Raw genomic sequence first — 22300 nt, forward strand, 5'->3', positions numbered from 1 at the left:
TGTCTATGTTCTATCATTTCTACAAACATGTCACTTTCTAATTAACAAAGTGTTCTTCCTTTAGTTTGCTTTTTCACTTAAAATATATATAATTTGCCGGGCACAGTGGCTCAATCCTGTAATCCCAGCACTTTGGGAGGCTGAGGCGGGCGGATCACCTCAGGTCAGCAATTCGAGAGCAGCCTGACCAACGTGGAGAAACCCTGTCTCCACTAAAAATACAAAAAAATTAGCCGGGTGTGGTGGCGCATGCCTGTAATCCTAGCAACTTGGAAGGCTGAGGCAGGAGATTGCTTGAACCTGGGAAGCGGAGGTGGTTGCGGTGAGCGGAGATCATACAATTGCACTCCAGCCTGGGCAACAATAGCAAAACTCCATCTCAAAAGAAAAAATTTATATATATATAAAATTATAAATTATATATATATAACTATATATATGTAGTTGACTTTTTGGATTCATTCCTTTATTTAGTAAAGACCAATAGCTTCTGTATAGTCTTTTTAAAAATTGTGGTAAAATACACATGGCGTGAATCTAGCATTTTAACCATCTTAAAGTGCACAATTTGTGGCATTGTAATGAGTCATGAATAACAGTTTATTGAGCAAACGCTACGTGCATGTAGTGTACACGTGGCATTAAGTACAGTCACGTTGTTGTGAAACCATCACCACCGTCCATCTACAGAACCATTGTATCTTCCCGAACTGAAACTCTGTACTCATTAAGCACTAACTTCCCATTTCCCCTGCCCCCGAGCCCCTAGCAACCACGACTGTACTTTCTATGAATTTGACTGCTTTAGGTACTGCAAGTAGATGGAATCATACAGTATTTGTCTTTTGTTTTCTCTTTTTTTAGACAGGGTCTCACTCTGTCGCCCAGGCTGGAGTGCAGTGGTGCAATCATAGCGTACTTTCGTGACTGGTTTATTTCACTTAGAGTAATGTTTTCAAGGTTCATCCATGTTGTTGCATGTGTCAGAATCTCCCTCCTTTTTCAGGCTATTATTCCATTGCATATGTATACCCAATTTTGCTTATTCATGCAGCCATTGATGGACACTTGGGTTGCTTCCACCTCTTGGCTATTGTGAATAATGCTGGTTTGAACATGGGTGTACTACATAGTTACTTTTTAAAACTGACACAACAGCGCTGTCTTTTGACAAAACCATACATATTTTATGGAAAACACAACATTTTTCTGGCTGACACTCGACTTCATAATTTGGACATTGGTGCAACACAATAATAGGAGAGATATTTGTCAGTATGTATCACTAAGGATTACAATGAGAGTTTATACAGTCAGTATTTCAAATTATAAAAGGAAACGTAGGCTGGGTGCAGTGGCTCACACCTGTAATCCCAGCATTTTGGGAGGCCAAGGCGGGTGGATTACCTGAGGTAAGGAGTTTGAAACCAGCCTGGCCAACATGGTGAAACCCCATGCTAAAATATAAAAATTAGCCAGGTGTGGTGGCGCATGCCTGTAATCCCAGCTAATTGTCAGGCTAAGATGGGAGCATCGCTTGAACCCGGGAAGCGCAGGTTGCAGTGAGCAGAGATCAAGCCACTGTATTGCAGCCTGGGTGACAGTGAGATTCTGTGTGTGTGTGTGTGTGTGTGTGTGTGTGTGTGTGTGTGTGACAGAGTCTCGCTCTGTCGCCCAGGCTGGAGTGCAGTTATGCATTCTCAGCTCACTGCAATCTGCCTCCTGGGTTCAAGCGATTCTCCTGCCTCAGCCTCCTGAGTAACTGGGACTACAGGCGTCCACCACCACGCCCAATTAATTTTTGTATTTTTAGTAAAGAAGGGGTTTCATCATGTTGGCCAGGCTGGTCTCAAACTCTGGACCTTGTGATCCACCTGCCTCGGCCTCCCAAAGCGCTGGGATTATAGACGTGAACCACCAAGCCTGGCCAAGACTTTTTCTTTTTTTTTAAATAATAATAAATAAAAATAAAATAAAAAGAAACATAATGAAAGAGAGAAAATTCTGAACTTTTAAAGAACTTTTCACCCAGTCTTGACCTATCTGATAGAAAGGCTTGTCAGAGAAAGAGTTCAGAGGTAGCCAATTGACTATAATAAACTCCATATGAAGATAAACCTTTTATAAATAATAACTGAAGGCTATAAAAATGATAAATATATATATATATTGAGACAGGGTCTTACTCTCTTGCCCAGGCTGGAGTGCAGTGGGATGATCTGGGCTCACTGAAGCCTCAACCTCCTGGGCTCAGGTGATCTTCCCAATTCAGCCTCCTGAGGTGCTGGGACTACAGGTACCACCATGCTTGACTATTTTTGTATTATTATTATTTTTTAGTAGAGATGGGGTTTCTCCATGTTGCCCAGGCTGGTCTCAAACTCCTGGGCTCAAGCAATCTGCCCGCCTCAGTCTCCAAAAGTGCTGTGATTGCTGGCATGAGCCATGGCTTCTGGCAGGGAATTACTGATAGAATCCTGGATTCCTCAGTGTGCAGTAAATCTCAAAGAGTCTATTCAACCATAGATTTTATGTATTTGTTAGTGAAGGTGACAAAAAATAAGTGATTAAGAGAACCTATTTTCTATCCAATGAGCTATCAAAAGCTTACAGAGTGGAAAGGGAGTGGGGGAAGTCAGGCTCAAAGCAGCTAAGTGGAAAGATTTGCAGGCTGACCTGGATTTTCATCCTGGCTACTATATTTTCCAGACTTTAGCCAAGATCCTTAACCTCAGTGTCATCTATTAGGTAACTAAAGTTCACTAGTGCCGCGCTAAACTGTGGTTCTGCTTTCCAAACTTTCAGTTACCCGAGGTCAAGCACAATTTAAAAATATTAAGCAGAAAATTCCAGAAATACATAAGTAATAAATTTTCAATTGCATGCCATTAATCTCATGCCGTCCCTGCCCCGTTCCTCTCCAGAGGTGAATGTTCCCTTTGTCCAGCGGCTCCACAATGACTACATTCCCCAAGTTGGTCTCTTAGGAACCCTCTCTGTGTTCAAGAAACCCTTACTTTTCTTAATTATGACCCTGAAGCATAAGAGTAGGGATGCTGGCATACTGTTATAATTGTTCTATTTTATTATTAGCTATTGTTGTTAATCTCTACCTGTGACTAATTTATGAATTCAACTTTACCATAGGTATGTATGTATATATAGGAAAAAAACATGGTATGTATAAGGTTCAGTACTATCTGTGATTTCAGGCATCCCCTGGGGGTCTTGGAACATATCCGTTGTGGATAAGGGGGAACTACTGTAAAAGTTTGTGTTTTATAGGGTAGTTGTGAGAACTACAATTAATCCATAATGTGTGGCTTGTGATACTCATTGATAGATGGTAGTTACAACAGTAAAAAATTATATTATCAAGTAACTGATTCATAATTGACTCTCAAAAACATTAATTTCCTGCTTTCCTTTACCTAAGTTTACTGACATGTTTGAGTTTGTAAAGAGGAGGTTTTTCTAGACCAATAATTTTCAAATGATTTTTGCTCTCTCATACTCCCTCAAAGGAAACTGAAAAAGTTGCAACACACTTGCATGTGATTTTTTGATATAAGTTGAAAGAATAGCAAATTGTTATTTTCCCATGCATTGTAAATATGAGCGTGTCATCCCTCTTTAAAATGTACCTAATGGAATCTAAATATTATCGCAATTTGACCCAGCATCATCCACTTAAGCAAATATACAAGTTTTTCTTTTCTTTTTCTTTTTTTGAGACAAAGTCTTGCTCTGTCGCCCAGGCGAGAGTGCAGTGGTATGATCTCGGCTCACTGCAACCCCCACCTTCCAGGTTCAAGTGATTCTCCTGCCTCAGCCTTCTGAGTAGCTGGGATTACAGGCAAGCTCCACCATGCCCGGCTAATTACAAGCTTTTCTTTAACAGTGAAAATCTTATCTCATTCCATTTTCTCCTTAAACTCTTATTTCAATCTACATTCCTCAGAGAATTTTATCCGAATGTAATACATTTTTATGCTTAAATATCTTTTGTTGATCAATAAAATTTTGATCATTTTGAAATTTTACAAATTAAGAATATCCTGTGACACCAAATTCTAAGTATGAATTATTTATTCTGGATTGGGTGATCATTGTAATTATTATTCGCACATAATTAAAATAACATAAACATACTACAAATTTCTATTAAACATAGAAAAGTAAATTTTAAACAAAAATATATCTCTTAATGAGAAGGAAGAGCTTTTTATACTCCAATAAGTTCATGTATCCACTAATAATAATTATTATTTCTTCCTAGAATAAGACAGGATTAAGCATCATGACCATACCTCTTGGGGGATGTTTTTATAGACGCGGGCACTGTGACACCCACTAGCATAAATGCACCTGCTGATTGTTATGTTCTTTCCCCAGATCTTCCCCTGTTAGTTTCTTCCCAGTATTCAGGTCTCAGCTCAAATGTGACCTCCGCAATGAGGCATCCCGGTGATCAGATCTAAAGCATCCCCTACACAATCACTCTTTAGTGCTACACCCATTAATTTACTATCATCACACTTGTCTCTATCCACAGATACTTTGTTTCGTTACTTTTGTATTGTTTGTCTCTGCCAGAATATCAGTTCTTTTAAGAAAAGGACCTTGTCTGTCTTGCTATTTGTAGACATGAGGAAGGCACCATGATATAAATGTGTGTTAATAAATGAATGAATGATATTTGTCTGAGAGAACCATTCATTCTAACCAACATTTATGGAGCAACCACTTTGAAAAGAACCATTCTCTCTCTTTATTATTATTTTTTGAGACGTAGTTTTGCTCTTGTTGCCCAGGCTGGAGTCCAATGGCATGACCTCAGCTCGCTGCAACCTCCACCTCCTGGGTTCAAGGAATTCTCCTGCCTCAGCCTCCCAAGTAGCTGGGATTACAGGCATGTGCCACCATGCCTGGCTAATTTTGTATTTTTAGTAGAGATGGGGTTTCACCATGTTGGTCAGGCTGGTCTGGAACTTCTGACCTCAGGTGATCCACCCACCTTGGCTTCCCAAAGTGCTGGGATTACAGGTGTGAGCCACCACACTGGCCGTTATTCTCTTTATTATCAAGTCAAGATATTCAAGGAAGGCAGCGGAAGAGAAAGCTTCATGTGTGCAGAGGAGCCTAGTCTTGAGATGTGATTTAGCTGTTATTTGGGTGGAATAAATAAACCAGGCTCAAAACAACACAAGAGGCCGGAATGGTGGCTCACACCTGTAATCCCAGCACTTTAGGAGGCTGAGGCAGCCTGTTACCTCAGGTCAGGAGTTCCAGACCAGCCTGGTAGACATGGTAAAACTCTGTGATCTCGGCTCACTGCAACCTCCACCTCCTGGGTTCAAACGACTCTCCTGTCTCAGCCTCCCAGGTACCTGGGATTACAGGCATGCGCCACCACACCTGGCTAATTTTTTTTGTATTTTTGTAGAGATGGGGTTTTCACCATGTTGGCCAGGCTGGTCTTGAACTCCGGACCTCAAGTGATTCACCGGCTTTGCCCTCCCAAACTGTTGGGATTACAGGCATGAGCCACCGCCAGGGCCTACAATCCCTCATCTTAACCCACATATTCCTTTCTATTGATTCCAAGTCTTTAGATAATTCTTTCAACCATAGGTATAAAAAACCAAGTTGTAGCCTTGGGCACATGTTCTCAGGATCTCCTGAGGGCTCAGTCACCGGCAATTGGCCACTCAGATTTGGCTCAGAATAAATCTCTTCAAATATTTTAACAGTTTAAATCTTTCCGTCAACAGTTCCCACTCCCCAGTGTTAATGTTATAAACAATACAGTAAAATTGGACAATGTGGTCTTTGAAAAACTTGGGTCCAAGGGCGGTAGTTCACGCCTTTAGTAATCCCAGCACTTTGGGAGGCCAACGCGGGTAGATCACCTGAGGCGAGGTGAGGAGTTCCAGGCCAGCTTGGCCAACATGACAAAACTCCGTCTCTACTAAAAAAGCGAAAAAAAGGAAAAAAAGAAAGAAAAGAAACTAGGTCGGCGTGGTGGCGCGCGCCTGTAGTCCCCCTTACGCTGGAGGCTGAGGCAGGAGAATTGCTCGAACCCAGGAGGCAGAGGTTGCAGTGAGTCGAGATCATGCCACTGCACTCCTGCCTGGGCGAGAGAGTAAGATTCCATCTCAAACAAAAAACCTTGAAAAAGCCCTGGTAGCCTTTAATCAAGTAAAAAAAACCTGCATTTTACTACTTGCTCCGGTTGCAGGCCTTCAGCGAGAAAGAAGAAATGGAAATGCAAATCCCTTTGTTAGTTGTAGGAAACAGATCTCAAGCAGCAGTTTTGTTGCTAAGGCCCCAGGTAAACGTGGGGACTGTGCTGCTAGCCTAGAGAAGGCGCAGTCGAAGGTTTCCAACTGGAGCAGTCCTTCCGGGCCACCGCATTCGGATCCAGCCTCCCGGGTTTTCGAAGACTCTCAGCTGTTGCCTTGGGCTCCGTTCCGTGCCACACCTGGGCCTCCGGCGTTTCTCCCCGGCTCTTGCCCTCCCCAGCTGGGGCAGCCGCGACCCCGCCGAGCAGGAAGAGGCGGAGCGCTGGACGGCGGCGGGAAAAGAGCGCGCGGAAGGGCTCCTGCCACTGCGCCACCTCCCCTGGCACCGTCCCACCGCTAGCTGCTCCACGTCTGCTCCGTCCCGCCGCCTGCAGCGCCATGCCCGTCGCCGGCTCCGAGCTGCCACGCCAGCCCTCGCAGCCCGCCGCCCAGGAGCTGGACACCCAGCCGCGGCCGCCTCACGGGGAGCTGCAGTACCTGGGGCAGATCGAGCACATCCTTCGCTGCGGCGTCAGGAAGGACGACCGCACCGGCACGGGGACCCTGTCGGTGTTCGGCATGCAGGCGCGCTACAGCCTGAGAGGTAACGGGCAGGAAGGAGGGAGGCGTGGCTGGGGAGAGCGCTCGGGAGCTGCCGGACGCTGCGGACCCGGTTTGGTTCTAATTTCAGTCTTGCGAGGGAGGGGACGCACAGTCCTCCCCGCTTTACAGACGCCGAAACTAAGGTCCCATTAGGGACCTGATTGGCGCTGGGTCACACGCTGGAGCGACCGCCGGGAGGTGAGCTCGGTCCCAGCGGCTCCACGCCAGGGCTCTCAGTCACCCCGGTGATGCCGTGGCCCCTGAGGCGGGTATGACCGGGCAGCGTTTGTCCCACGCTGGAGAGTGAGGGAGAGCTGTCTGGGCTTGACCGCGCGCTGTTACAGAAGTCCTGGCTTTTGCCCCTCCTCTTTCCTCCCCTGTTGACCATTCCGCTTTGCAGAGTTTTCAAAAACTGGAGCGAAAATGATGTGGGCGGGGCAGAGGCGGCGGGAAGAGGAGAGAACTGAGGCTGGCGCGGGAACTTGACTTCCTGGCGGTCTCCCATCCAATCCCCACGAACCAGCTTTCCTCTTACACCTTGAAAAGAGAAATTCGGAAGTCCGAGTATAAGTTCTTGTTTGTGCCTTCCTCTTTTCTTCTCAAACAGGATCACCCCAGAGAAAAAATGCCTCTCGGGCTGTTGGTGTCAGGCTTTCAGGGACAGTGGGGCGGGGTGGGGTGGGCACAGGACGTTAGGCTGCCGGTGGGGTGTTCTGTCATCCTGGATCCTGCGCCTGCTGCGTGGGGGAGGGGACTCCTCCAAGGTGTGTAAGCCAGGGGCTGACCTGGACCTCTCGAAGAAATGGAGCGCAGCCTTGACACAGGGGTGGAGGTGGTTTTGAGTGGGGGAACCCATTCTTGGTGAGGCGGATTCACTGTAAGTAGGGGAAAAGCCCTCCAGCCCACACCTATCTAGAGACTGGAATACACACCAGCTGCTGTGGCTGATCCGCCTGGGACAGCTTGGGGAGTTTTGTCTGAACAGCGGGATCCACTTTTCTGCAGCTCCAAGACCAGGGCCTTTGATGAGCCATAGACCTCATTTTTTTTTTTTTTTAAGATGGGGTTTCACCATATTGGTCAGGCTGGTCTCGAACTCCTGACCTCAGGTGATCCGCCCACCTCAGCCTCCCAAAGTGCTGGGATTACAGGCCTGAGCCACCGCGCCCGGCTATAAACCTCATTTTTAACCCACCTTGCTGCTTATACATTGAGCAAGTTACTACTCATATAGCTTCCGCATATTGAAAAATGGAGGAAATAATGCTCAGTACGCAATTCTGATAAAAGCAGGTGCTTGCAAAATCTCTCTTTGTTGTCTGAATACCTCAGAGAGTGTGGGGTGAACGAGTACTGCATTTAAAGATAAGCTTTTACACTTTATTTCTCTGCGGCTGGACATTTCTGATGCATCCCTTTTTGTCCCTGGGACACATGCTGGGTGTTTTCTTCACACTGTTACGACAGGATTAGCACTAGTGGGCAGTGGATGGTAGCTCTTCCCTTTTTCCACGTGGTCATCCCTGCCCTCCCCATCATCTCACTGTGTGGAATTCCTGTGTCCAGTAGTCACCAGGGCACAGGAGTGCTGTCTTAGCCTGAATTGGGTCACTGATGTGACTTGCAGCCTGGGAGTTCCACCCTGATCTATGGCGCCCACTTTCTGGGAATCTAGGCTTTCTGGATGCTCCAGGACTTCACGTCCCAGGGCAGTTTTCTTTCTTGAAGAAAGTTGGATGGCATGATCTGTCTTCCTGTCTTGAAACTGTATGGCAAATTGTTTTTCAGATGAATTTCCTCTCCTGACAACCAAACGTGTGTTCTGGAAGGGTGTTTTGGAGGAGTTGCTGTGGTTTATCAAGGTAAAGAAGTTGCCGCTATTAGAAGTCATTAGTCTGTTCTCAGCACAGCAGCCAGTGTGATCCTTTCAAAAGTCAAAGCGATGGGGTGTGGTGGCTTGTGCCTGTAATCCCAGCACTTTGGGAGGCCAAGGGAGATCACCTGAGGTCGGGAATTTGAGACCAGCCTGGCCAACATGGGGAAACTCCTGTCTCTACTAATAATACAAAAACTAGCCAGGTGTGATGGTGCATACCTGTAATCCCAGCTACTTGGGAGGCTGAACATGAGAACTGCTTGAACCTGTGAGGTGGAGGTTGTAGTGAGCTGAGATTATGCCACTGCACTCCAGCCTGGGCAACAGAGGGAGAACCCATCTCAAAGAAAAAAAAAACAACACAAAAGGCCAAAGCATATCATTCCTCACCCTCAAGCCTTTAATGGCTCCATTTCACTCAGTAAGAGCCATGGTCCTTATGGGGTCCCTTTTTCGGCTCTGGCCTTAGCTGCCACTGTCTGCCCTAGCCCTGCTGTTCTCCTTGTGAGTTTTTGAGCACACCGGGACGTCCCTACTCTCTGGAACCTTCTCCCCTCACACTAGGCTGCTCCTTTACTTCCTTTGAGTCTCTACTCGGGCAAGCCTTCCTAGACCTCCTGATTTAAGACTGACTTTCCCCCAATTTCCTTGGTTTTTCTGCATAGATGAACGTCACCATCTGATGTATGTCAGCCTTTCCCCTCCCCTGTTAGAAGGGGGACAGCAGACAGTAAATAAATAAATAAGTGAACTGTGCTGTAAGCTTTGTGAGGGCAGAAGATTTGTTTCTTATGTTCACTATTGTATCCCCAGGGCCTTGAACACAGCCGGTCACATAGTAGGACTCAACATATTGATTACTAAGTATAGATACCACCTGTGTTCCCATGTTCGTATAAACTAGGAGAGTCTCTTGAGTAACAAGGTGAACCCTTCCAGAGGGCTGAGTAGGTATCTCTGGTTGGGGCCAGAGTGCCATGAAGACAGGCAGCAGCCCAGCCCAGCTCCTCTGTGTTCCGTGTCCTGGTCTAGAACCAGTGATGTCTGACCAGTGCTTGGAAGGTAGCTGAGGGTGGGCTCAGGTCTGGGCTCAGGTCTGGGCTGGATCCTTTCTATAGAGCACTTGGTGTGGCTTGTATGGTTTTGGGTCAAGCCAGACCCAATCCCTCTTATCCCATTTTAGAAAGGGATTAAATTTGGATCCAGCCCAGTCTGCCATAGCTCTGTGTTCTTGGGGTATTTTGTTCTGTGTTGGCCTATCTTAACCAACAGTGAGCCTCAGATTTGAAACATCAAAAACCTCAGAAGACAACATTCTTTTTTTTTTTTTTGAGACGGAGTCTCACTGTGTCGCCCAGGCTGGAGTGCAGTGGCACGATCCTGGCTCACAGCAACCTCCTCCACCTCCCGGGTTCAAGCAGTTCTCTGCCTCAGCCTCCTAAGTAACTGAAATTACAGGCTCCCACCACCACCCCTGGCTAATTTTTGTATTTTTAGTAGAGACAGGGTTTCACCATCTTGGCCAGGCTGGTCTCGAACTCCTGACCTCAGGTGATCCGCCTGCCTCAGCCTCCCAAAGCGCTGAGATCACCAGAGTAAGCCACCGTGCCCAGCCCCCCTGTTTTTAACTTAATGCTTGAATTCAGAATTCTAAGAAGTCCTTGCCAGGAACATCAGACTTGCCTCTGATAGTCGGAGTTGCTCCTTTGGCAACTCGATCAAATATAGGAGTCGATGCACCTGCACTGCTGCTAGGGATCTGTGGGCAGACGGGCGGTAGGGCTACGCAGTAGCTAGGATCTATTCAGTGCCAAGCATTTTGCTTGCATCATCTAATCCTTGCAGTAATATGGTAAATATGGTGTTCATTTTATAGATGAGGACAATGAGGTCAGGGAGAGAGAATAGGCAGGGGTAAGAGGAGAAGGTAGGTGGAAGGGCCAGGCATCGAGCCCAGCTCTACATGGCATCAGTCTTGCTTGTTAGAGCACGTCGTACCCAGAGGCACTGGAGGCAGATGGAGTCTTTCCTTGACCTTGAAGCATGGCGAGGATACAGGTTAAGGTGTCATAGGCCAAATCTAATGGAATGAAATGTAAGCGAAATAAACATAAGGCTTTGTGCTTAGCAAAAAATGAAAAAGAGCAGCTTGTGTAAGTACAGATTGGAGAGAAACACAACTTTATAGTGGCATATATGTGAGTAAATTAGGGTCCAAATTTAGTCCAATGTGACATATATTTGCCAGTAAAGTAAAATACTGATTAGTCTGATTATTAGGAATATCCTGTATGCCAGGTAGGAGATACACTGGACAGATTGCACGTAGGCATTAAATTCATTTTGGGGGATCATATGTAGATAACATATTTGATTAAGAAACATAAAACTCAGATCGGTGGAATACTTAAAGCACTTGGAGGTCTTTAGTCTAGAAAGCTTAGTTGAGGGGAATGGAAGAAAACATCTGAGAGGTTGATTCCAAAGAAGGGATCAGACTGTCCTAAAGCCCTCAGAAATCTGGGCTGGGACCAGCCCGCTTAAAGATAGGATGGGCTGGGCTGGGCGCGGTGGCTCACGCCTGTAATCCCAGCACTTTGGGAGGCCGAGGTGGGTGGATCACAACGTCAAGAGATCGAGACCATCCTGGTCAACATGGTGAAACCCCGTCTCTACTAAAAATACAAAAAATCAGCTGGGCATGTGCCTGTAATCCCAGCTACTCAGGAGGCTGAGGCAGGAGAATTGCCTGAACCCAGGAGACGGAGGTTGCGGTGAGCTGAGATCGCACCATTGCACTCCAGCCTGGGTAACAAGAGCGAAACTCCGTCTCAAAAAAAAAACAAAAAAACAAACAAACAAAAAAGATAGGATGGGCTTCACATGAGTGGTGTCAAGTGCCCACGTCCCAGCAAGTCAGCAGAGACCGGAGGGTGTCTTGTAGGGGGTGTGTCAGGGGGATCAACTGAGATGGCTCAGAATTCACTCGGATGCCTGCTCTGCTCTCCTCATCTCTTTCAGGGATCCACAAATGCTAAAGAGCTGTCTTCCAAGGGAGTGAAAATCTGGGATGCCAATGGATCCCGAGACTTTCTGGATAGCTTGGGATTCTCCGCCAGAGAAGAAGGGGACTTGGGCCCAGTTTATGGCTTCCAGTGGAGGCATTTTGGGGCAGAATACAGAGATATGGATTCAGGTGAGGAGACAGAACAATGCCTTCCATTTCCTGAGTGCCCTTGCTAGCATGTGTTTGCTCTATTGTTTTAGATAAGGTCCAGGTGATGAGTCAGTGTCACAGGAGCTGATGTATAACTTTGACCATGTGAGGGATGGTGCCGAGTTAAGCCACAATTAAACCTCATGAAGGCTGTTTCACACTCTTGATGATTAGCAATTATTGGGTGCTTGGTACTTTCCATACTTGTGTCATTGGCAGATAGCTGCATGGTTGGTGTTTGTGTTGGGGAATGGGAAGTTTATCCATGGAACAAGGGACAAAATGCCCCCATTGCTTTGTGGAATCTTTAATCTCCCTTTTGAGGCTGAGCCACAGTGTGCTGTAGGTGGTGCTGCTGTGAAGCACAGTGCCAGGATCACCCTCCGCTCCCAGGTCTGAAGAGGTGGAGAAAGAATGCAACATCTCACTCCTGGACTTCCACTTTCCTGTTACTGTTGGTGTCACCTCTTGCAGAATGTCACAGAGCCCAGCCCATCCCACCTGTCCCTAGGAAAATCAGACGCCTACCTTGGATGTGGGGTATTATGTGCAATTTACTAGCTGGGCAGAGACCAGCAACCTGGAGAGTGTGTCTCATCTAAGGGGACAGTCACATCTCATCCCCAGCCACCTGGAGAATTTGGGCCTGGTGGTATCAGAATTCTTCAGTAAAAACCTGAAATCTACATTTGATGTGCAATCATGAGATTTTTTTTTTTTTTTTTTTTTTTTTTGAGATAGTCTTGTTCTGCCACCGGGCTGGAGTGCAGTGGCGCGATCTTGGTCACTGCAATCTCTGCCTCATGGGTTCAAGCGATTCCCCTGCCTCAGCCTCCCGAGTAGCTAGGACTACCAGTGTGTGCCACCATGCCCAGCTAATTTTTTGTATTTTAGTTGAGACGGGGGTTTCACCATGTTGGCCAGGATGGTCGTGATCTGACGTCATGATCTGCCCACCTTGGCCTCCAAAGTGCTGGGATTACAAGAGTAAGCCACCGCGCCTGGCCCCATGAGATCTTTTAAATGTTAGCAATGTCAAGAAGTTTAAAAATGCTGTGTGGACCTAGCATAAGCAAGATCCTAAAGGCAGGCAGAAAGTAGAATGGTGGTTGCCAGGGACTGGGGAGAAGTGAGGGATGGGGAGTTCTTGTTTAATGAACACAGAGGTTTTGTTAGGGATGACGAGAAAGTTTGGGAGATGGATAGTGGTGATGGTTGCACAACATCAGGAATGTACTTGATGGCTCTGAATTGCACACATAAAAATGGTAAGTTTAATGTTACGTATACTTTATCACAATGAAGAAAGATGCTGTGTGGGTCAAGTTGTTTATACAGGTAAGTGTTCTGCAGGTCGTTGCCTGCACCTCAGTGTAGGCTGTCCTTCCTAGGATGTGAGGCTGCTTCCCTGGCTTAATGATGCTTTCAGTCCTGTCTAGTGTTCAATTATTTCTTGTCGCTTAAGAGTCCTAATAAAATTATGGTCTTAGTTTACAGTTGTATGACTCCTTAGCTGTTGGATTTTTGTAGGGAAGTTTGTCCCTTTTTGTTTTTAATTTTGTTTTACAGATTTCACAGGAACTTTTTTTTTTTTTTTTTTTTTAGGTACAGAAAATTTCCCTGGACACTCTACCCAGTTTCCCCCAGTAATAATATCTTGGATAACATCCTGCATACATTGACATTGGTGCATTCCTCAGAGCTGTCAGATTTTGCTAGTTTTACATGCACTTGTGTATGTGTGTATTTGCAATTTTAGTGAAGGTAGATGGATGTAACCACCATAATCAAGTTACAGAACTACACCACCACAGTTCATCTTAAAAATCTTTGATGTTACCTTTTTTGGAACTGTGGCCATGAGAGTACTTTCTCCCAAAATTTTGAGAACTACTGAACCAGAATATAGTCTGACACTAATAGGTAGAAATTTAACCAGAGGAGATGATGAAGCTCTACCCTTCAGTTAACAAATCACTTCTTAGCTTCCAGTTCCATCTCAGAAGGAAGGAAAGGGATTAAAATCCAGAGACCAGAAATGGCAGCAAAGTAGAAGGTGGTATAATCATTATAGAGGTTTCCTGATGTTTACAAGTCAGTTGTGTGCTGAGCTGCTGAACTCTAATTTTAGGTGGAAGTGTCAGAAGCATGCTGCTGATGTGATAGAAAGGAATCCATGGTCCTCTGTTAGTTGGAAAGGATATAGAATGCTGTAGTCCACGTTAAGATTATAATAATTCCTGTGAGACAAGGAGAAGCTAGATTTTGTCAGTGAAATTGTAACAAGAATGGTTGATAGGTTTAGAGCCTAAGTTCGTTGGAGCACCGGAAGAAATTAAGATTGTTGAGATTGGAAAGGGTTAGCTCTGGGGGGGAACAGGAGGAGGTGACTCCATGACAACCAAATATTTAAAGGACTGTGTAGAAGAGGAAATAGGCTTTGTTAGGGCTCCAGAGGACAGAGGCAGCAGTCACGGCCTTGAACTCAATCCATTGAGATCTACAAACTTCGGAGTGCACTAGATATCTTGTAGCCATGGGTCAAGGGGGACCCTGGGTGAGAGGCTGTAAGAGATGACCTCTAAGGCCATCTCATGACCTTTGTGATTAATGTGTGTACCTGTCCTTTTTGACACTTCTATAGATTATTCAGGACAAGGAGTTGACCAACTGCAAAGAGTGATTGACACCATCAGAACCAACCCTGATGACAGAAGAATCATCATGTGCGCTTGGAATCCAAGAGGTTGAAAGAAGCCCATCATCTTCATTTATACTAACCATACTCTTAGGGGGAAGCGATGTGGTTTTGTGCAGAGCTACCAGAGGGAGGCAGGACCCTGGGAACTTCCCCCAGCCACATGGCTGATTGTGTGACCTTGAGCAAGTCTCATTTTGCTCCACTTTCACCTTCAGATCATGAGGTTGGGCCCAGATGATCTTAATTTGTGTATTTATACTCATTCTTACTCCAAAAAGGGCTTTAAATTGCCTAGAAACTACATGTAAGATCTTAAAATTTTAAATTGAAGCAGATGAAGTTCCAGGTCGCTGCCACCTCACTATTATTAACATTTTAAATAATTTTATTGTAAAATTCAACTCTGCCAGGGTGTAGAGACAGGAGTGGTGGCTCACACCTATAATTCCAGCAACTCCAGAGGACAAAGTGAAAGGATCAATTGAGCCCTGGAGTTCGAGGCTATAGTGAGTCATGATCATGTCACTGCACTCCAGCGTGGGCAACAGAGTGTGAGACCCTGAGTATTAACAAAAACAAACAAACAAAAACTCTTATCAGGATGTCATAAGTACTTAGGGTGGAATATTTGCATCTGTAATAGATAATTTTTTTTTTTTTTTTTTGAGACATAGTCTCACTCTGTTGCACAGGCTAGAGTGCGGTGGTGTGATCCCGGCTCATGGCAACTTCCGCCTCCCGGGTTCAAGTGATTCCCATGTCTCAGGCCCCAAGTAGCTGGAACCACAGGTGCACAAATTTTTGTAATTTTAGTAGAGACAGGTTTTGCTATGTTGGCCAGGCTAGTCTTGAACTCAAGTTAGCCTCAAATGATCTACCCACCCTGGCCTCCCAAAGTGTTGGGATTATAGGCATGAGCCCCTGTGCCTGGCCATGTAATAGAGACTTTTAATATAGGAGCTGTGCCTGAAGCACCAGTTTCCTGTGGCAAATGGAATTATTCCTGCTGCATTTGTAACTGAGTGCCACGAAGGTAGCCCAGATCCCTTCAGCTCTGATGGAAGAGCATTGCTTCAGCCGTAAATGTACATCTGCAGAAACCTTGTGCCAATGGACAGTCAGTCTATCTCAGCTCCATGCCGTGGCTGTGGGGGCTGTGGGTTATGGACATCCCTGCAGCCTGGTGGCTTGCTTTCCTGGTCTCCACTGTATGAGTTGGCTTCTGTTTCTCTCCTGTTTTACTTTGCCTTTAGCTGTGGTCTTTCAAACCACCACCCCTCCTTATCTTCCTCTGTGCTGGTTCCTCAGATCTTCCTCTGATGGCGCTGCCTCCATGCCATGCCCTCTGCCAGTTCTACGTGGTGAACGGTGAGCTGTCCTGCCAGCTGTACCAGAGATCAGGAGACATGGGCCTAGGTGTGCCTTTCAACATTGCCAGCTACGCCCTGCTCACGTACATGATCGCGCACATCACGGGCCTGAAGGTGGGCTATCTTGGGAAAGGTGATTGTTGCCAGCCTAACACACTGAGCTCTACAGTTCTTTAATATGGAAAAACAAATAGCAGAGAGTTTAGTCTGATTAGTTTTAAAATTTGCTATGATAAGCAAGACATGAACCGGCTTTTACTTTGAAACCTTTCGTGGAGCTTTTCTGGCCCTGTGGTCTATATATACTAACAGGTCTGTAGAGATTGTTTGTGGTACAGCTTCTGTGAATTTTCTCAAAAGCTATGTGGAGGTTGGGCATGGTAGCTCATGCCTCTAACCCCAGCACTTTGGGAGACTGAGGCAGGAGCAAGCGCTTGAGGTCTGGAGTTTAAGACCAGACTGGGCATCATAACAAGACCTGTCGCTACAAAAAAATTAAAAAACTACACTGGTTAAATTATTTTTTAAAAAAGCCTTGAGGTGTCTGCATACTCTAATGATTTTAAATGATGTTTAAAGGAATTGAAACTAATATGCTGTTCTGCTTTCTCCCCTGGGGTTTATAGCCAGGTGACTTTGTACATACTTTGGGAGATGCACATATTTACCTGAATCACATCGAGCCACTGAAAATTCAGGTAAGAATTAGATGTTATACTTTTGGGTTTGGTATCTTCTCTTAATAAAAGGTTGATTATGGAACAGGTGTCTGCTCAATGCTGTGTCCAAGATAAAGATGACTGCTCCGAATGTGGGGCTTCGGTTTAGGGAGAAGTGGTGGGTAGGTGGGTAGGACAAGGCAGGCCTCTGCCTCAGCAACCATGGGCATTTAACATGCCAGGTGCTGTAAGGTACTAAGCACCAGTACCAGAGAGGGAAGAGCCACATTCAAGCCAGGAAATTATCCAAAAGGGAGCATTTTAATTCATATTTTAACCTGAAGGAGAATTGAAGTGCAAATGTTTTTCTTTCTTTTTTTTTGAGATGGAGTCTTGCTCTGTCTGCCAGGCTGGAGTGCAGTAGCTCAATCTTGGCTCACTGCAACCTCCACCTCCCAGGTTCAAGTGATTCTCCCACCTCAGTGTCCCAAGTAGCTGGGACTACAGGCACATGCCATCATGCCCAACTAATTTTTGTATTATTCGTAGAGATAGGGTTTTACCATGTTGGCCGGGCTGGTCTCGAACTCCTGACCTCACGTGATCTGCTCACCTTGGCCTCCCAAAGTGCTGAGCACAAATGTTTTTCATTAATTTTACATTAAGTACACTATTTAGGTCTGAACTTCAAAAGTCTGTCCAAATCCCTAAGTCATAGCAGACAACAAATGATTTGAAATGGCAATAAAAGTATAAGTTCATCTGCTTCATGAGCCCTAAGGAAAAAAAGACTCAGAACCAGAAACCTTTTAGCCCCTTCCAGGTTAGATCCAGATTTTAAAAGTTACTCCTGGGTGTGGTGTCTCACACCTGTAATCCCAGGACTTTGGGAGGCTGTGGCAGGTGGATCATGAGGTCAGGAGTTCAAGACCAGCCTAGCTAAGATGGTGGAACCCCATCTCTAATAAAAATACAAAAAATTAGCTGGACATGGTGGCGGGCCGCTAATCTCAACTAATCAGGAGGCTGAGGCAGGGAATTACTTGAACCCGGGAGGTGGAGGTTGCGGAGAGCAGAGATCACGCCACTGCACTCCAGCCTGGGCAACAGAGTGAGACTCTGTCTCAAAAAAAAAAAAAAAGTCACTCCTTTGAGGGAGCTTCACTGCTCTTGAGTGAGGGTGACTTCAGGCTTATTCTCTGGCTTTCCGCTCCAGTCGTTTTTAGACATAGTAACAGGTCTTCACATCCTGTCTTCACATCCTAATTGCCACTGTCTGTTCATCCCAGGACTCCTGGCTTTAATCCCTTTCTGTTCACTGTCCATGCATTCATCTTCCCTTCTTTCTGCCAGGGACAGTTGGGTTAGGGATTGTGGAATTCAAGCAAACTTAGAGCTACTATGAGTTACAGATTGACTGTGTTCCTGTCTTTAATAAATTTGCCAAGAGTAATTATAAGAACTTACACTTCGGCTGGACGCGGTGGCTCACGCCTGTAATCCCAGCACTTTGGGAGGCCGAGGCGGGTGGATCACGAGGTCAAGAGATCAAGACCATCCTGGTCGACATGGTGAAACCCCGTCTCTACTAAAACTACAAAAAATTAGCTGGGCATGGTGGCACGTGCCTGTAATCCCAGCTACTCAGGAGGCTGAGGCAGGAGAATTGCCTGAACCCAGGAGACGGAGGTTGCGGTGAGCCGAGATCGCGCCATTGCACTCCAGTCTGGGTAACAAGAGCGAAACTCCGTCTCAAAAAAAAAAAAAAGAATTTACACTTGATGAGGCACCAGGCTCCTGTCACTGTGTAATGTCACTCTCGATCTGTGCAAGAGAACAGCTGGTTACGCTCCAGTCGTGTTGCATAACCTACGGCAAGGTATCTAGAGCATCATACTCCTGTTAAATAAAACTTGATCACATCCTGTGTACTTGTTTCATGGACATGAGGAGCAATTACAGCAGGTTGTACAGTTGTGGCAAAATAACGGTCTTACTTTGTTTTTAGCTTCAGCGAGAACCCAGACCTTTCCCAAAGCTCAAGATTCTTCGAAAAGTTGAGAAAATTGATGACTTCAAAGCTGAAGACTTTAAGGTTGAAGGGTACAATCCGCATCCAACTATTAAAATGGAAATGGCTGTTTAGGATGCTTTCAAAGGAGCGTGAAGGATATTGTCAGTCTTCAGGGGCTGGGCTGGATACCAAGGTAAAAGTTCTTTTTGCTCTAAAAGAAAAAGGAACTAGGTCAAAAATCTGTCCGTGACCTATTAGTTATTAGTGTTTAAGGATGTTGCCACTGGCAAATGTAAGTGTGCCAGTTCTTTCCATAATAAAAGGCTTTGAGTTAACTCACAGAGGGTATCTGAAATGCTGAGATTATGAACAAAATGAGGAGAATGAAATGTGTATGCCTTTAGCAAAAATATGTAGGTACATTTCAATCCCATGTCTTTATAAAGAAGGTTGGTGAATTTCGAGAATTTCACAAGCTTTTCTCTCAAATCTAAGGATGCTGAGTAACACCATCAATCATAATGTAGAGTGTGGTTATTGTACATTTAATGTTAGTTGTTTTATAAGTTGCTATAATAAAGAAGTATTCTGCATTTGTCCACACTTTGTTCATTCTGTATTGCCACTTATCTGCTCAGTTCCTGCTTAAAATAGATTTAACAGAACTCTCCTCAATAAACATGTGCTGTATTCTGGTTTGGGTGCTACTTAAAAGAATATCGTTTAGACATAGTGACTATATTTTGCCCTGTTTTTCCATGAGCCATCTCATTTTAACTGCATCTTATCCTCAAACTGTAATGACCATTTAGGAAAGAGGTTTTTTTGTTGTTTGTTTTTTTAAACTTACAGCCTTAAAGGGTTATTTAAAAATAGTCTATGGAATACCATTTTGCCCTAATTAGCTTCAGCATGGTGTGAACTCTAATAATATGTTTAGATCAAGCAAGAAAAAGATCCAAAACCACTTCGGGGCTAATCAGTGAAATTTTTTCCCTTTGTTGCATACCCGATACCCCCTGGTGCTGCACAACTATTTTTATTCTGCTAATTTATGACAAGTGTTAAATAGAACAAGGAATTATTCCAACAAGTTATACAACACGTTGCTTGTTTTCAAAGTACAGTTTAATGTCTAGGTGCCAGCCCTTGATAGAAATTTTTTTAACAACATCTTCCTGGACTTTGGGTTAGTCAAATCTAGACCTATTCAAGGATTAAGTAGGATAATGTGTATTGATTTGTTAAAAGAATCAAGTAATAATTACTGAGCTGATTCCTAAGGATGTATGACTTTTAGCTGAACTAAAAGTTTATCTTGGTAGGTGCAATCTTGGATTTTTTAAAAATCTATTTTTGTAAAACTATTTCCAAGAAATTTTAAGCCTTTTCACTTCAGAAAGAAAAAAGGTGTTGGGGCTGAACAGTTAATTTTCTTGAGCAGCAAGGAGTTTCTTCCAAACTTCACCATCTGGATACTGGTGTTTCTTTACAGATTCCTCCTTCATTTCTGTTGAGTAGCCAGCATCCTATCAAAGATAAAAAAAATTAAGTCAAGTCACTTTAACAACCACCTGGAACAAAAACAGATTTTATGTATTTCTGCTCCTCCAAGAAATGCTTTTACGTCTAAGCCAGAGGTGATTAGTTTTTTGTTTTGCTTTTTCTTTTTAGATGTAGTCACTCCATCTGTCACCCAGGCTGCAGTGCAGTGGTGCGATCTCGGCTTACTGCAACCTCTGCCTCCCAGATTCAAGCGATTCTCCTGCCTCAGCCTCCTGTGTAGCTGGGATCACAGGCATCCACCACCATGCCTGGCTAATTTTTTGTATTTTTAGTAGAGATGGGGTTTCACCATGTTGGCCAGGCTCTTTTGAACTCCTGACCTCAAATGATCCACCAGCCTTGGCCTCCCAAAGTGTTGGAATTACAGGTGTGAGCCACCACACCCAGCCCTGAATTAATATTTTTAAGTTTTGACATTGTTGGAAATAGGGCAGAGGAACACATTTTACTGGCTACTTGCCAGGGTTAGTTAACTAAACTCATCAAACTCTGATAATAGCTTGACTTCTGTTGGTGAAAATGAGCCATGATCTCTTGAACATGATCAGAATAAATGGCCCCAACCACACGATTGTAGTCAAAACCTTTTAGGTCACTAAACTTGCTAGATGGTGCCAGTCTTTTTGCACAAGGAGTGCAAATGTTAAGGTCTCCACTAGTGAGGAAAGGCTAATGTTAGAGAAGCCTTGTCAGAGGCAATTTAACCTCCAAGCCCTGGCCTTCAGGCCTGACGATTTTGATACTTACAAACTGAAGAACCGTTTGTTTCTGGATATTGCAAATAAACTAGAGTCAAAGTTTGGTGCTCTATTGTCTAGTTCATGAGACAGGTGTGGTAGTGGCTGGCAGCATCTCCTCTGCAGGGTTCCGCAGGCCACAGCTCACCTTGGGAGGCATGTAGGAAGCCCGCTGGACCATCACAGGATACTTGAAATGCTCGTGCAGGTGGTCAACATACTCACACATCCTGGGAGGAGGGAATCAGATTAGGGCAATGATATCTGAAGTCAGATCATTCACATGGTGCTAACTTAAAGCAGAAGGGGCAAGTACCACTGAAATGACAGAGTTGGCCAAGGCTTAGCTGTGTTACCACAAGTTTCTAGGCAAGCCCCTACACCTCTTTGTCTCAGGTGCTTTTCATCTAAAATGCAGCAATGTGGGGTGGGGACTTCGATGAAATGAACCACAAAGTCACTTGAGAGGTTTTGTGATGCCTTTTAGAAAGCACCAATTCAGACTCTGTGAATATCTGGAATTATTTGGGTTCCTCTGGTCAAAAGTTAGATGAATAGATTAAAATCACCAAATGCTGTGATCTGTTTTTCAAGAAGCATTTGTATTTTTTCATATGGCTGTAGCAGTTGCCAGGGGCTTGGGGGTTTTTTGGCAGGCAGGGTTGGGAGGCCATTTTGACACTGCCTCATTTGAGCACCTAGGAAGCATTAGCACTGTGAAGCTTTCTCAGTGTAGTTTGCACCTGGAAAGCAATCCCAACAGACCCATGGGACCACAACTTAGGGAGGCGGGACATACTCACCTCCATCCAAGAACTGAGACGTCTAAGGAACCGAACCCAGGTAAAATACATTCCATACTCCACCCAAAAAATGAAACTACCAAATGAGGTTCCTTTCAGCTATACGAATGATTTACATGAAGAGCAGAGGATTTAGAATCAGATCAATTTGTGTTCAGGTTCTGTGTCAGCCACTTTGGATTTCTGAGGCTTGGGGCAAGTGCCCGAGCTCTGCTGCCTGACTTCCATCACCTGTTATTGAACAGCTGTGATAGGCAGGCTGATATGGTTTGGATTTGTGTCTCTGCCCAAATCTCATGTTGAACTGTCATCCCCAATGTTGGCAGCAGGGCCTGCTGGGAGGTGATGGGATGATGGGAGGTGGTCTTTCATGAATGGTTTAGCACCCTTTCTCTGGCACTGTACTCAAGATAGTGAGTTATCACAAGATCTGGTGTTTAAAAGTGTGTAGCATCTTCCTCGCCCCACTC

The 22300-nt window shown here is 45.0% G+C and overlaps 2 protein-coding genes across 3 annotated transcripts in view; one reads left to right on the top strand and one right to left on the bottom strand.

The window, feature by feature from the left end:
- Nucleotides 1-6443: 6443 nt before the first annotated feature.
- On the top strand, nucleotides 6444-19323 carry TYMS (thymidylate synthetase). The gene is made up of 7 exons (XM_017499126.2): nucleotides 6444-6888; nucleotides 8676-8749; nucleotides 11785-11959; nucleotides 14625-14726; nucleotides 15990-16165; nucleotides 16678-16749; nucleotides 18719-19323. The coding sequence occupies exons 1-7, from the start codon at nucleotides 6684-6686 to the stop codon at nucleotides 18854-18856; spliced, it is 942 nt and encodes a 313-aa protein (XP_017354615.1). The 5' UTR covers nucleotides 6444-6683; the 3' UTR covers nucleotides 18857-19323.
- A 391-nt stretch (nucleotides 19324-19714) lies between these two features.
- Nucleotides 19715-22300, bottom strand: part of ENOSF1 (enolase superfamily member 1) — a 41211-nt gene continuing 38625 nt past the window's right edge. The window contains exons 15-16 of one of the 2 annotated variants that reach the window (XM_017499090.2): nucleotides 21176-21257; nucleotides 19715-20253 (exon numbers count right to left, since the gene is read on the bottom strand). In XM_017499090.2, coding sequence (XP_017354579.2) covers nucleotides 20152-20253; nucleotides 21176-21257 — 184 coding nt within the window. In that variant the 3' untranslated portion in view covers nucleotides 19715-20151. The remainder of the gene's footprint in view (nucleotides 20254-21175; nucleotides 21258-22300) is intronic. The other variant, XM_017499098.2, reaches the window with a different exon arrangement.

This window comes from Cebus imitator, unplaced genomic scaffold, assembly GCF_001604975.1.
Source record: "Cebus imitator isolate Cc_AM_T3 unplaced genomic scaffold, Cebus_imitator-1.0 Scaffold12, whole genome shotgun sequence".
Taxonomy (NCBI): domain Eukaryota; kingdom Metazoa; phylum Chordata; class Mammalia; order Primates; family Cebidae; genus Cebus; species Cebus imitator.

Bases quoted from the DNA above. Each gene is read 5' to 3' on its own strand.
- TYMS (XM_017499126.2), top strand. From the start codon at position 6,684: ATGCCCGTCGCCGGCTCCGAGCTGCCACGCCAGCCCTCGCAGCCCGCC. The intron at 14,727-15,989 runs GTTGAAAGAAGC...CTGGTTCCTCAG, and splicing joins GTGCGCTTGGAATCCAAGAG to ATCTTCCTCTGATGGCGCTG. The intron at 16,750-18,718 runs GTAAGAATTAGA...CTTTGTTTTTAG, and splicing joins TCGAGCCACTGAAAATTCAG to CTTCAGCGAGAACCCAGACC.